Genomic DNA, 14,257 nt, shown 5'->3' on the forward strand with positions numbered 1-14,257 from the left:
ATATATGCGTTAGTATGCTGTAATGTTCTTTATCTTTCTGGCTTACTTCACTCTGTATAACAGGCTCCAGTTTCATCCATCTCATTAGAACTGATTCAAATGAATTCTTTTTAATGGCTGAGTAATATTCCATGGTGTATATGTACCACAGCTTCCTTATCCATTCGTCTGCTGATGGGCATCTAGGGTGCTTCCATGTCCCGGCTATTATAAACAGTGCTGCGATGAACATTGGGGTGCACGTGTCTGTTTCAGATCTGGGTGAAACCTCATTTTAAAAACTCTGTCTACATCATTGCAACCAGAACATTTGTTCTTGTTTTCAGTGATTCAGATTTCCTACTCAATGATAGGTCTTCATAATTCTGTCATGATTTATTATTTCACTGTGTATGTTTTCAATGTAAGACATACCGTCTTTTCCTGTGGAGTAAGGTAAGGTCCATTTAGGTAAATAACTGAAAATGAAATAGATGTCTAAGAGCTTACCATGGTTGACAATGGGGGATATTGGTGAGGGAATTATGCAGGCTTTAGGGTCAGCCTTGAAATCATCTATTAAAGCCTCTTCCCTAGCCTGGCCTCCACCCATTAAGAGAGTCCCAGAAAGAAGTTGCCCAAGGTTTTATGACATATTACTGTCTGAGAAAACATGAGTTCCTTTCCTGGCACCCAGTCCTCTGCTCTTCCCATGACATCAGGCCTCATTCTAGCTGTAAATGGCAGGGTGAAGGTAAGGAAGATGGCTCACCACTGGCCTCTGTGGTCAGTGAAGAAGTGGCATGCTCCTTCTATGCTCCCTACTTCAATTAATAGGAAGCAAGTCCTGGCTGTAGACGCCTTCTGACCTGCCGGCTGACAAGGGGCCTGGGCTGCCCTCCATGGCAGATGCCAGGCCTTTGGTAATGGGCATGGCCGTAGCAGGCAGCTCAGAGTGCCAGCATGTGCCAAGGCTGGAGTGGAGGTACTTACTCAAGGCCTTGCTTGAAGGATAGAGAGCTTCCTCCATGAGCGATGCTCTCTTGACCCTCAGCCAAGGACACAGGCTGAATCTGGCCCATGTGTCACACATAGTCCAGGAAGTAAGGCAGGCAGGCAGGCAACCCCAAGCAAAGGGTCCCATCAATGTCCTCAGACACAGAAACCCAGACTCCAACTTATCTAAAATGAGATTTATTGCATTTCATGCAGTTTGAAGTCCATGCAGCAAAGGAGACTAGCACAATTTCTAATGCATTTAAAAATAAAGTTGAAAACGGGGGCTGGGGGGGGCGGTATGCACAAAGTTCTAGTCTCCTTGGGTCCCTGGAAGAGAAGGGTTTGGGAATGAAACCATCCACTCTCCACGGCAAATGAGTCTTGTAAATGCAGGGAATGGTCCCACGGCCTCTGGAGGCAAATCCACAGGGCTCTGGGGCAGGAGCAGGGCCCAGGGAGAAGAGCACTAGTGGAAAGGAAGCTACACACGTCACCCAGTTTCACCTGAGGGCAGAACAAGGTGGCGAATCCTGGGGCAGCGGCTGTTCTGAGAGTCGGGAGACTACACACACCCCTGGGGAGATCTGCCCCTAAAAGTGGTGGCGGTAAGAACCCAGAAAAGTAAAACAAAAGAAATACTTCTTAACCACACTCTTTGAGAAAATGCCATAAATATGTTATTTAATATTTTCATTTCATAGCATTGGACACACAGCTCAACATATTGAAATATTGATTCCTTGGAGGAAAAAAAATGAGAAAAAAGGAAATAAAAAATATTGCATCTTTCTGTTGGAGAATCTCGGCCCCCAGGCATGGGGCGTTGTGCACCAGTGTCCTAGCCTGCAGGAGGCGCGAAGGTCGGCGGGGTCCTCTGGGGAGGGAGGCGGTGCCCATTGCCTGGGGTTGTATGGCAAAAATTGTGTTGGGTGTCCTTGGCCTTGCCAGCTCAGGCCCTCAGTCGCCGGTCACCTGGGGGGCCTGCCCGTCGGAGGGCTGGTTGGCTGACTGGATGAACATGGGCTGGGCGAGGTCCTGGCCGGCAGGCATGGTGACTTGCTGGATCTGGTAGAGCTGCTGCGAGGAGTGGAGAGGAGAGAGTGAGGTCACCCCGGGGAGAGGGGCATGCAGCTCCCTATGGGCCTCGAGTTGGCTGGGGGCCCCGGATACCTCAACCACCACCCACTGCAAGGCGTCTGAGGGAGGAGAGGAAGTGGCAGTCTGCTGGGGCTGGGAGCAGCAGACCCAGGAGGCACCAGCCCAGTGGGAGGGGGGCTGTGTGGTGGGCAGGGAGGAGGTTGGGGGTTGCATTTCCTGTGGCTTTCACTTCTCCGGGCTCCGCCTCTCCCGCTAGCTCAGAGCCTCGAGCTCGCTGCACGCTGTTCCTCTGTGACAAACACAAGCACCCTGAACACTGTACCAACAGCCTGGAAGTCACCATTTCCCCAACTCTTGGTAATCCTCACTGGCAGGGACAGTAGGGTTCATCCCCTCTCTTTTTCCTTAGAGTGTCTGGTTCAGGCTGAGGCCCCTGCACTGGCCCTGATGGGCAGGCCGGTCACCTGGGATTAGTCGCTTCCTACAGCCAAGACCCGCGAGGGGTGGAGAAGATGCTCACGGAGCCACCAAGAAAGGTCAGGGTCAACTGGACACAACTTCTCAGGTGTTTCCAGAAACCCCGGAGCTAAGACCCCCTGACACAGGAGGCCTGCGTGTGAGGCCAGCATCTGGTGCTGGCAGAAGCCAGAGCTATGTTCTGATGCCAGCTCCTCCCCTTTCTGGGCAGCAGAGAACACAGGCTTATGCATGTCATCCTACCATGTCCTCAGGGGTCTCTGGGGCCAGGGCACGGAAGGAAAGGCGGAGGGAAAAGGGAAGATTCCTTCCTCACATGGGTTTAGAATTACTGAATTCCAGGCACCGAGAGAGCTGAGAGGTCACACATTCTCTGCATTTCAACTAATCCATGAGATTAAAAAGAGCACAGCTTAGAGAAAAGCTATTCTTAAAGAAGGAGACTGGAGACCTGCACGCTAGTTCTGGTTCTGCAATGAACAGCCAAGCAAGCACAGACAAGGCACTTCCCACCTCAAGGGCTCAGTTTACTCATCTGTAAAATGGGCATGGGGGCTATATAAAGTCTAGGGTTATTTTAAACTTCCACAAGTCTCTAAACCTTGGAGGACAAGCAAGACTTGTTTTTAACAACTTCTGTCCACTTATTGTGAAAAGATGATGGGACAGCTCCCCTAAGCACCAAACCCACAGAAAGCACCTGCTACCCTCCAACAGCTCCTCATCCTCTGCGCCTGCCTTGGCTGGTGTCCTACCTGTCCATCCGTGAACTGGCTGAACTGCTGCTGTCCTTGCTGGACCTCTGTCTGTGTGATCTGTAGGAATCAAGAAGGCAAAGTAGGCAGATGAGCTGCAGGGTTTGGTCCATCAGTCCACCAGCCCACCAGTCCAGAGAGGGTCGTGAAGATCAAATGGACAGTGCATACGAGGTGCCCGAACGAGGCCTGGCATAGCACAGGGGCTGGATGAGTAGCAGGAAAACAAGGCTCCCTCTCCCTCCCCCGCCCCGAGCACTGACGGCTCCTCAGAGCTGGCACCACAGACAGGCCCGTGGAGATGCCAATATACAACGTCCGCAACCATCTCTCTTAGTGTCCACACAAACCCCACCCCCACCCCAAACCACCCCTCACTATAAGGTCTTTCTGAGGCCTGAGGCTCAAGTCGAAACAAAACCACCTAGCTCCTGGATGCTGACAGGACAGGGCACAACATTTACAGTTTAGGCAAAAACCCTAAGAGTCTGTCTTTCAACCTGTGATGGCAGACTGCAAAACACTGGGCAAAGTGGTGAGTGGTCGGTGGGCTCCAAACCAAACCCGTATCACCCAGATTATCTCAGTGGAATATGAAACACCCTGGCAAGCAGGTGGCCTTGGCCGTGGAAGCCCTTGTGGCAAACCTATGAAGTACTTTTTCCGAGACAGGCCACACGCAACCCTCTGGGCCAAGGGTGGGGGCAGGCGGCAGTAAGGAAACCACTTGTCACATGTACTTAAAATCTTATGTGGGCATTTTAAATACATTTTAAAAGAAATTTACTGATATGGAGAACTGCATCATCTAATGCCAGCTGCTGGACACAGCTTGGTAGACTAGAAAAAAGACTGAAGAATGTTTGTGTGTGTGTTATCTATGGAACATTTGACTAGCTAATGCTTTCTGTGTACCTTCTCCTGGAATCATCACAGCCTCCCTGCAAGGTAAGGACTGTCTTCTCGAGTGTCCTCACAACGGCCAAAAACAACCCATCAGGCCTACCCACGGGGCTGTGAGAACAATAAGGGGACAGGGGTGAAAGGGTTTCCTAACTACTGTTCTTTGTTTTGGATCTTTCTCCTCCCAAGAGGGCAGGAGTTAAGTTTTGTCTTTCCATCTCCCAGTGCAAAGTAAGTACTGAAGAAACACCTGCAGAATAAATGAGTGATCCTGAGACAAATGGAAAATATACCTCACAGATGAGGTTTTCATTGTTTCCTGTGGCCAGCAGGACTGCCCTTCACATCAGTTGAACAAAGTTTCATTTACCTTTAAATTCCATTTACATATAATTTATTCAACAGTCAGTCAGCAAACATTTACTGAGCACCTACTAAGTGTCAAACTGTTACAATTACAACCTGTCAATCGGTTTGTTATGAAGACTCTTGACTGGCCTCAGGTGCCTCTTCCTGCTTCTTTCCTTCTCTCTCTAACACCCACCTCTCCCCACTTTCTGGCTTTAGTTCCTGGTCCCAAAATTGACCTCTGGGGAACCAAGAACTCTTCCTTCTCATTTCTTCCCATCCCGTGCCACAGAGAGTTTCTGGATCCTAGGCTAGAATCTTACAAGTTTAAAGGGGGCGGGTACACTAAAGGGTGGGGCAGTCTTGAGATCTGATTCCCTGTCAGTGAGCAAGCCAAGGAAGGATGGATTTGGAGTGGGCTCTTTAACCATCCCAGAGACCACATGGAACTTAGAAGCCTGGCTTTTGGCTCATCCCTCATATTTTCCCCAATGAGATCTTTGGAGACCTGCTCTACAAACTCAGCTCTGTCATCACTGTCAATAGATACATCGCTAGAAATGCAACTGGGCCAGACGAGTCCAGCACTTAAATGATCACTGCTTTTTTGGGTCCGAGGCAAAAGAACTGATTAACAATGCCTCCCCGTCCAGCATCCATGTTCCCTGCAAATAATGCCCACACCCCCAATCCCCACGCCCAGGGAGGTGGCCCCCTCAGCACCTGTGGCTCACAGCATTCAATATCTTGGGGCGTGAGGGGAGAGGAGGGGGCAGTCTCTGGTTAGGGGTGCACAAGAAGGTGGGAGGGGGGGAATCTAAGTAGCTTTCCAAAGGGCACAGAAGATGCCAGGACACAACAGTCATTCAGGTTTAAAGATGGAAACTGAGCCTGATGGTGAGGCAGCCTGTGAAAATGCCTCCTTCAGTCAGACCTGCGCGTTTACACACATCGGGCTTTCCTCAGGTATCCTGACACTTCCTCAGCCTTGTGTTTCCTTGTCCCTCGAGAACAAGGCAGTAAGAGACACACTTTGAATCCAATCCTTTGATAAACCCCATCTGTCCCTTGGGGTACAGAGCACATGTGCAGAATGTGGAGGTGGCTCTTGCTGAAGATGAAGTGGCCAGAGAGTTGTGTGCTGAGCCCTCCTTTCCAGTCAGAAGCCAGCTCCTGCTGGCCCCCAACTCAGCCCTGCATCTCTGGGGGACATACCTGTTGAGCATTGGTGGCAAGCGTCTGGATCTGTCCCTGTACGACTTGGGTGCCTGATACAGGCTGGGCTAAGCGGATATACTGCAGCTGGCCGGCATTCAGCTGCACCTATGGCAGGGGCAGAGACAAGCAGACCACAGGAGACTGAATGCAACCTTCAACAGGCAAACTTTTCATGACAAGAAATAGTGATTGTCCCCTACCCATCACCCACCACCTCTTCGAAGAAGCCAACTCTGAAAAGCTCCTTTTTAACAGAGACCAAAACAAGCAAAACCGTAACATCCCAACCCCGTAAGTCACACAAAAGAGCACGCTCCTTGAATGGACCTGGGGGAAATTCCCAGAGGATTTTGTCATACACGTGAGAACAGCACGGCTGGACCCTCAGTATTCACTGGCTCTTAGCTGTCTGCTCACAGTTTACACTAGGAGTTTATGCCCAACTGTCTTGATGTTATTGGAATGCTGTACCTTAAGTGTGGGCCTTTTTCTCCTCCATCTCTACCCTTTGCTACCCCAGTTCCTAGCATGGCTGATCCGTCCACCAGGAACCTGGAGCAGATGGTCATCACTCAGGACCACAGCCTGAGAACTACCTAGCCCCATGCTGCACACCTTGGAAGAGAAAGCTGGCCCGCTTTACTATCTCTGTCCCCAAGAGCCAGGACCAATGCGGGTCTGTGGGACTTTTAAGGATCCCTGGTATTCAGTACTAGCCTCTGGCCAAACACCTCCCAAGGGGAAGCTAAATCAATAAACCTTTCACAGAATACCCCATCATGGGAAACTAAAGCTACAAAAATGCCCTTAAGAGTCCCTCAGGCTTACGATTAAGTCTCAGATAATACAATAATACCACATGCTGCATTTAATTGCATGTTAAAAGCCTTAACTCAGCCTCTTAATGCTCCAGCATACCATGAAACTATTAGTGCTTTGAGCGTTGAGGATGAGGAGAGGACCAAGGCAGCTACAATGCGAGGGGAACTGTGGCTCAGCAGAGAAAACAGTCGGCAAAGGAAGACTATGGACAGTCACGCTTGGGATATGGGCTCCAGGAAAACCGTCAGATATGGTTTCCCTCCATGTGGGGGCCTAGACACCACCCTCCAGAAAAAAAGCTGCCTGACCTGCTTTTCTTTTAAGGGTGAGCTTCTTGAGGGTAATAGGCAAGTCATGCCCCTTTGTCCTGGAGAAAATTTTCCTCTTGCCTTCAAGAGTTAACTTCATTTTAAGGGCTTTTACTTACATGAGTAAAATGCTGATAGATGAAGCTCCTGCATAGTGTTAAATCAAACTGCTTCTCTGAAACTTCAGCTTCAAAGAGGATTTGAACCATCAAGAAAAGATAAACACTGAACCAAGAAAAGAGGAACATTTAACCAAGAAAAGAGGAACATTGAAGTTCCTGGTAGAACATTCCAGAACTGTCTAAGGCAAGATGGAGGGACACAAAATCTAAACCCACTAAGAGTCTGGTTTAAGGGAGACAGGGCAAGATATTGTGACCTGCCGTCATTTCTCTCCTGAGAACTTGCAGAGAAGAGTTGCTAGGAAGTTGTGATGCCAAGCCTAACCCCCCACTACATCCCACAGTGCAGCTTCCAGGCCAACATTAAGTTGCTTACGAGGAGGAAGACAGCTGCGTGGAGGCTTGGGAAACCTCACGTGCCGAGACTGGTGGTGGTTGGTCCCAGGAGTCTCCAGAACTCCCGCCAGGGACAAGGGATGGAAGACTGCAAGAAGTCTGGTCCCAGGAGTAGGGAAGTACACTGCCGGCCATGGGGATTTCACATTTCCTAGCTGGGAAGAGCACTTTGCAGAAACTCAAATGGGACTGAAAACTTGTGAGTCAAACAGTTCTAAGCAGTTCTTAGAAGCAAGGTCTTCTTTTAGGCTTGGGCTTAGATATCTAGGGATGCTCTGCTCTTCAGTCCTCTTCCACAGGGATAATCCTGGGGACCCTCACACCCCTTTAACATTAACTAGAGCAAAGAAGCCTACCCCCTTGGATGGAAATCAACCCCGAATATTCATTGGAAGGACTGATGCTGAAGCTGAAGCTCCAACACTCTGGCCACCTAATGAGAAGAGCCGACTGACTGGAAAAGACCCTGACGCTGGGAAAGACTGAGGGCAGGAGAAGGGGGCAAGAGAAGATGAGATGGCTGGATGGCATCACTGACTCAATGGACATGAGTTTGAGCAAACTCTGGGAGACAGTGAAGAACAGGGAAGCCTGGTGTGCTACAGTTCATGAGATCACAAAGAGTGGGACATAACTTAGCAACTGAACAGCAACAAAGCAAAGAAGCCCACTCCCTGGGCATTCTAAAGAGGAGCATAGTTTCCTTCCTGAAAGTTACCACTGATACTAGCACTCTGGTAAGTCTAGAAATGCAGACTCCTATGGAAGCATACAGTGAAGACTAAGTCCTAAATTCTGCAACAAGTCTTCTGTGCCCCCAAGTCTTTAAAAGACTCAAAGTTACTACGAAGTGGGAAGTCTACCCTGGCTTAGATGATCTTATTTTGGTGCCCTAACATGCAAAAATGAGAACCATTTATGAGAGAAGTCATGGGTTGGTGGCTGTAAGGAATCTGAAATCGATAGGTGCTTCTGGGTGTATGTGGTCATCCCACTCCAACCCCACCCCATGTAAGAAGGAAGGGTCCCGGAGAAAGAGAGCGGTGACAAAGAAAAGAGATAGTGATGCACATACCCCCCATTCCTCAGCTTTCTCTTGGCCTATTACTCTGTTAATTAAGAAGAGCAGTCCCCAAAATAGAGCTAAGGATACTTTTCAAGCTTCCTTCAAAGAGGAAGTGGTTAGCCAAGACCAAGTGAGGTTCTGTATCTGCCTACATTTCATTAACAATAGGAAAGGTGAGAGGCAGGAACAGACCTGCTCTATGTCATGCATTTTCCACATTTTTTGTGGCAAATTGACCAATGAATAGGTGGCACATGCTACGACAAGGACTTTTTTCATTTTTTTTTCTTAAATAAAAAAACAAGTACAAGTGAAAAAGCCAACAAATATAAGAAATGAAATCCCTCAAGGCACATAGGAAGTAGCAGTCCACAGTGAAGCAATGGATAAGTTAAATGAAAGCCAAAAATATACTTTGTTGCAGGCTCCACTGGGAACTGACTCATAAATATGCAACAAGTGTATTTATGGCCTTCTCTATACCCCTCCCTCTTATTCTCTGCAAATCAAGACAGGACTGCCTCACAGGGCCTTTGGGCCTTGGCATGGAATAGTGGCTACAATGACCTCTTTGCATAGGCGGTGGGAGGGGAACTCTAGAGGAGCTGCCCCACAGTGGTGAGTCTGAACCTGGATTAAAGGAAAGCAGGGAGTACACAGTGAAGCCAGCTGTGGTCTAGGGTAATGGATATACAGGTTTACAACAAAGTGTGCACGTGTGCGTATTAAAATCTTGAACTATTTCTGATTATACTGTTGCGCACAGCGCCGCACAGACCTGAAGGCGGGGCTTGGCTTACCGGGATCTGCTGGATCTCTCCTGTGTTCGTGATGATCTGCTGCATCACCTGCATGGTCTGTCCAGTGCCACTCTGGGCCTGCTGGGCTTGGCCTTGCGGCTGGGCCTGGACGATCTGCACCTGCTGACCTTCTCCAACCTGCATGGTCACAGGTGTCGTCTGGAAGGGAGAGTCATGAGAAAGCTGACTGCGTTATAGCCCAGAGCCATCAGGCCTACCAAGGGGTTAATGCTGAGCAGTTAACCAGGAGCAAAGCCCTCCTGAGTGCCTGACCTCATCTCAACACCAGCAATACTCAACCTGCAGAGTCCCCTGGGACTACGCACACGCAGAGCATTGATAAAATCATTCTCCAAAGTAAAAGACAGGAAAGCCGAATGGAATTTTTCGCTCAGGGTGCAAAGTATTTGCCTCGACCCCAATACCTCTCTCTATGCTTCAAATGTTGCAACTTTTCACAGCCCCATCAGTGACAGAAAGGCAGGTATGGTAAAAAAGAACTAAAAGCAACTATGATAATTCGCCCGAGACTTGGCTGAAGTCAAGTCTGGAGCAGGTGAGTTTGGAGGGCAAACCAAATGGGAAGTGGGGTCAGTTTAGGACCCTGGGCTGCTTCCTCGGCATGCAAGGCACTGGAAGAAACATAAAGGGCACACCGGCTGTCACCCCCACTTAGTCAGAGAGTGACTCCAGCCCACGCTGGCCAGCTGGCTGCTCCAGATCACAGCATGGCTTCCCAAGGGAGAGGCAAACGCCCTTAAGACCTGGACACTGTTAAGACCTGGATCTTAATTGAGGCTATGCAAGTAATAGAATTTAACACTTTAACAGAATTTAAACTTGCTCCTTTGAGAGAGAGTGGATTCAAACTGTCGAGAGGGTCAGTTATTTTTTTAAATCTCCCCTTTACAGCAGTAAAGATGTGACCTTTACAGATCCCAGAATAAGTTGCTCATCTGGCAGTGGCGCTAGTAGAGCCTTTAACTACACCTGCACCCCAAGCCTTCACTTTGGGTATGATTTCTCCCCACCTGAAACCAAGAATCACCTCCTAAGACGACTCTGAGAGTCTTAATGAATCCTGGTCTTTAATCGATGTTGTTATCCCTATTGCTCTTACATTCTGACCACACAGGTCTACTCTGCAGTAACGTTACCAGGGAAGGAGCAGGTGTTCTGGGAACTGCAGATGGGACTCAAGGGATTCTAGGTAAGAAGAAATGACTACAAACTGTCAGAGGGTAGGGAGAAAGATGACAGAGGGTAATGCATGCAGGCAGTGGGCCAGGTCAACAGGAAACATCTCCCATTCTGACACCATGATCTCCAACTCAGCCTGCTCCCCAAATCTCCAAAAATGTTTCCAATTTTATGACAGGAAACACAGGATTCACTTGACCAAAATGTACTTTCCTCCCAATTTTAATACGTTATCAGTCCTACAAAGGTACCTGAGCTCAACTTGAAAGAGCCACTCCTACAGGCCCAGGGAGGTGTGATAAAGCGCAGCCACACGGCTTCCTGAACCAGTCAGACAGGGGAACAAGAGCTGGGAGATGCTGGGAGGAACCAAGTCACCATCCTCACAAGCCTTATCAGCTCCAAGCTGAGCAAGTCCAGGGTGGCAGAGAAGAGGTAGATGAAATTCTCGCTGACTTAAAAAAAAAAAAAGAAATGCATACTGCCAACTCATCACTGTACTACCAACTCAATTTTCCCAAGAGGATTTCCAAGGTACTTCTAAATCATTTCAGGAAAATGAGGGCTCATGTTAGCCTGGCAGATGTCAAATCACATATGGCGTGCCCTGCAGTCGGGGCACCATAGTCATGAGCTTTTCAGAATGATTAGCCAATCAGGGCCAGCTCTTGGCAGACTCCCTTGAAGTTAGCCTGTACCAGGATAAAGCCTTAGGCAGGCAAAGCGCTCACCACTGGGGAGGCACAAACACCGGCCAAAGAAGGTCCCTGAGGCATCATGCTGCAGTGGATGCCTTGAGGCAGGGACTGACATGTGGCCATCTTTAAACCTCTCCAGCCCAGCACTGTGCCTAGCAAAGAGCAAGCACTCCATAAACTTCCAAATTATGGATAAAAAAGTGAGCAGGGAATAAGTTCTAAAACCATAATAATTTAAATTTAGCTCTGTCCCAATGTTTTTTCTTTAGGCAGACCCAGCTCCTTAACAGAATACACATGGCTGCTTAGGATGTATCCTCTGCCTATCTTTTCAACCTGCCTAGATGCTCCCCTGTGCTGGCTGCACCCTCCCCTCCGACCACTCCCTGTGCTGTCTCTCTCCACCTTTGCTCATGCTGTGCCCTCTCCTGGGAAAGCCCTCCTTCCCCCCTTTATTTGATTCATTTCCATTATTCCCTCTAAGACTCACATTATTCCTTTCAGAGAACTTTTCTCTGACATTCTCTGCTACCACCTCCCTCACATCTTTGTCAGGTACCCCTTGTGAAGCACTCCCATGACACCCTCTACACAATGCTAAGAATATCTTACACTTCCCACATGGCAAGTGGTGTACTCTGTAAGTATTTGTAGCCCCAACTAGATTCTTAAATTCTTAAAAATAGGGGCTGGTTTATTCATGCTTGTATCCTCAACACAGCATTGGACTTTAGCTAAGAGGACACTCAACGTCTGATGGATAAACAATGACTGATAGGGAATTTGGAGTCGGGGCTCAGGAAGCATAGTTCTCTTTAGCCTTTCATGATCCCCAACAATGTGGATATTAACTGCTTTCACAACAATACCATCAGGGAGAGAAGGAATCTTCTGATTACTGTTATAAAAAGAGAAGGTCATTGGACACATCCGGTGGGAGACAGAAATGATGAGAAAAAGGAGAGGAAATGTATGCAAGCTGGCGATGATGCCTGATCGCCCCCTTAAAGATACAAATTCCCATACTGGTGGGGAGACGCAGACAGCAGGCATGGAGTCCACTTAAAAGACCTTTTACGAAGATGTCACTCTCTTCAAGGAGGCATCAAAGAGACTTTTTTCCTCCTAAAATGTTTTAGGGACCCCAGAGAATGTCCTGTTCACTGCACTTTCCTCATCTGACCCATGAGGATGCCAGGGTCCAGAGAGACTAGGTGACACATGACCTCAGCGGCCGAGTCTGGGGGCAAGCCCAGGTCTCCAGAATTCAAACCCAGTGATCTACAATGATCTGACTGCCCATATACCCCAGCCCCACTTTGCCCATCCCAAACCTAAGGGGTGCTGCCTTGCTGGGACGGCACCCTCGGCCGCTCACAGACCTGGCCCTGCTGAGGCTGTGCAATGATGATCTGCCCAGGCTGGATGGTGGTTGTGGAGCTGGTGGTCTGCTGGCCTTGCTGCTGCCCCTGGACTTGAACGGCAGTAGGCTGCTGAGCCAGCGTGAAGTAGTACTGGACGGGCTCGGCGGGAGTCACAGACTGGCGCACCTCCTCCTGCGGGGCAGAAGGAGAGGCAGGTAAGAGGAAAAGAACCGACTCAGCAGCCGCCGCAGTGAATTTCCATTCTTCCCCCAAACGGGCTCTGCGCAGTTGCCTGCTGAATGCTGAGTTCTCCACATTTGAAGCCAAGGGAAAGTGGAATTTGAAGAGACCAGTTGTGCTAAATCGAACTAAAAATAACAGATTCCATAGGCTTCACAAAACAAACGTACAGCCAATTTTCTGAAGTACAGAGTAATCACCCATTGCGTGATGAGTTGCAAATGGGCAAATAATTACCATAACTAAAAACCACGCACTAGCTGTGCTTGTCAGTAAATGCTGTCAAGGCCTGTGATCTGAGAACAGTGCTAATTGCAAGTACCCCCAAACACTCAGGCTGGCTCCCAATCTCCCAAATAGGCAGCACTCTCCTTATTTCATTCCCCCACCACCTCCGGAGGGAAAGAGCAGGGGAAAGGGACACAGGGCTTTTTCTGGGTTGGAATTTCAGAAGCAAATGTCAGGACCAAGAACGTTGGTAGTCAAGAGCCTAGCTTTTCACAGCATGTCGAGAGCTCGGTGGTCACTAAGGCCGTGTCTATCCAGCATCATATTTGGTTTGGTGGTACTTAGCCACAGAAGCGCAACCCAGGGAGCCTGAGAGACAGCTCTCCACTGGGGTGCTGCCTTGGCTGACTAGGGAGGTCGCATTCTGGCCGACCTGCTGGGTGAAGAGCCTGTTCCTTCTTCAGCAGACGTTTTCCATGGCAGAAGGAGTAAACAACCCTCTCCCAGCCACCTCGAGCTCACAGCTGAGAGTGTAGGATGTTTACACGCACTACAGCATGGTTATAGTCTGAGGGTCCGGGGTTGGCCGGCCCCTGACCACTGACAGAGATCGGCGTCTGCTCCGGAGGGGTGCGACACACGAGACCCCTGCCTGGGACAACAGATACAGTACAAACATACAACCACTTGGCTGGCTGAGCAAAAGTATCAGCTAAGCTTACTCGCTTCTGTGCTCTGGACTGAGTTTTTCAGGCTCAAGGAAAGAGGAAAAGACTTCTCCAAGGCAGAGACCCTGTGGATTGCCTCAAAGCTCCCCAAAGGGACATACACAGAGTTGGTATTGACCCTATCTCCAATCTGTTCTTCCACGGTCCTTTTCTCATGAAAGCTTTTTGTACTGGTCAAATTCACTACCTTCCCTGCTAGGATGACAGGCCTATGAAGGCAAAGCCTCGATCTCTCTTGCCCCCTACTGTCCCTATTACTATTCTCCTTTCAGGCACTCAATAAGCAGGTGCTAAATGATAAACAAATTCATAGGGTCGGGCAGACAATTGGAGGTAGGCAAGTATTTTTTTTTAAACCCAAGCTGCGTGCATGCATGTATGCTTAAGTTGCTCGGTCACGTCTGACTCTTTGTGACCTCACGATCTGCAGCCCACCAGGTTCCTCTGTCCATGGGATTTTCCAAGCAAGAATAGTGGAGTGGGTTGCCCTTCTCTTCCCCACAGGATC

General features: G+C 49.1%; 1 protein-coding gene across 5 annotated transcripts in view; it reads right to left on the bottom strand.

Moving 5' to 3' along the window:
• Positions 1-1,157: 1,157 nt before the first annotated feature.
• The window catches only part of NFYC (nuclear transcription factor Y subunit gamma), a 63,339-nt gene continuing 50,239 nt past the window's right edge, over positions 1,158-14,257 (bottom strand). For 4 of the 5 annotated variants that reach the window (XM_043876099.1, XM_043876098.1, XM_043876101.1 and 1 more), the window contains 5 exons: positions 12,572-12,745; positions 9,292-9,450; positions 5,775-5,882; positions 3,309-3,368; positions 1,158-2,055 (listed from right to left, as the gene is read on the bottom strand). In XM_043876099.1, the coding sequence (XP_043732034.1) occupies positions 1,936-2,055; positions 3,309-3,368; positions 5,775-5,882; positions 9,292-9,450; positions 12,572-12,745 (621 nt within the window). In that variant the 3' untranslated portion in view covers positions 1,158-1,935. The remainder of the gene's footprint in view (positions 2,056-3,308; positions 3,369-5,774; positions 5,883-9,291; positions 9,451-12,571; positions 12,746-14,257) is intronic. The other variant, XM_043876102.1, reaches the window with a different exon arrangement.

The sequence above is a fragment of the Cervus elaphus genome, chromosome 20 (genome assembly GCF_910594005.1).
Source record: "Cervus elaphus chromosome 20, mCerEla1.1, whole genome shotgun sequence".
Classification (NCBI taxonomy): Eukaryota; Metazoa; Chordata; class Mammalia; order Artiodactyla; family Cervidae; genus Cervus; species Cervus elaphus.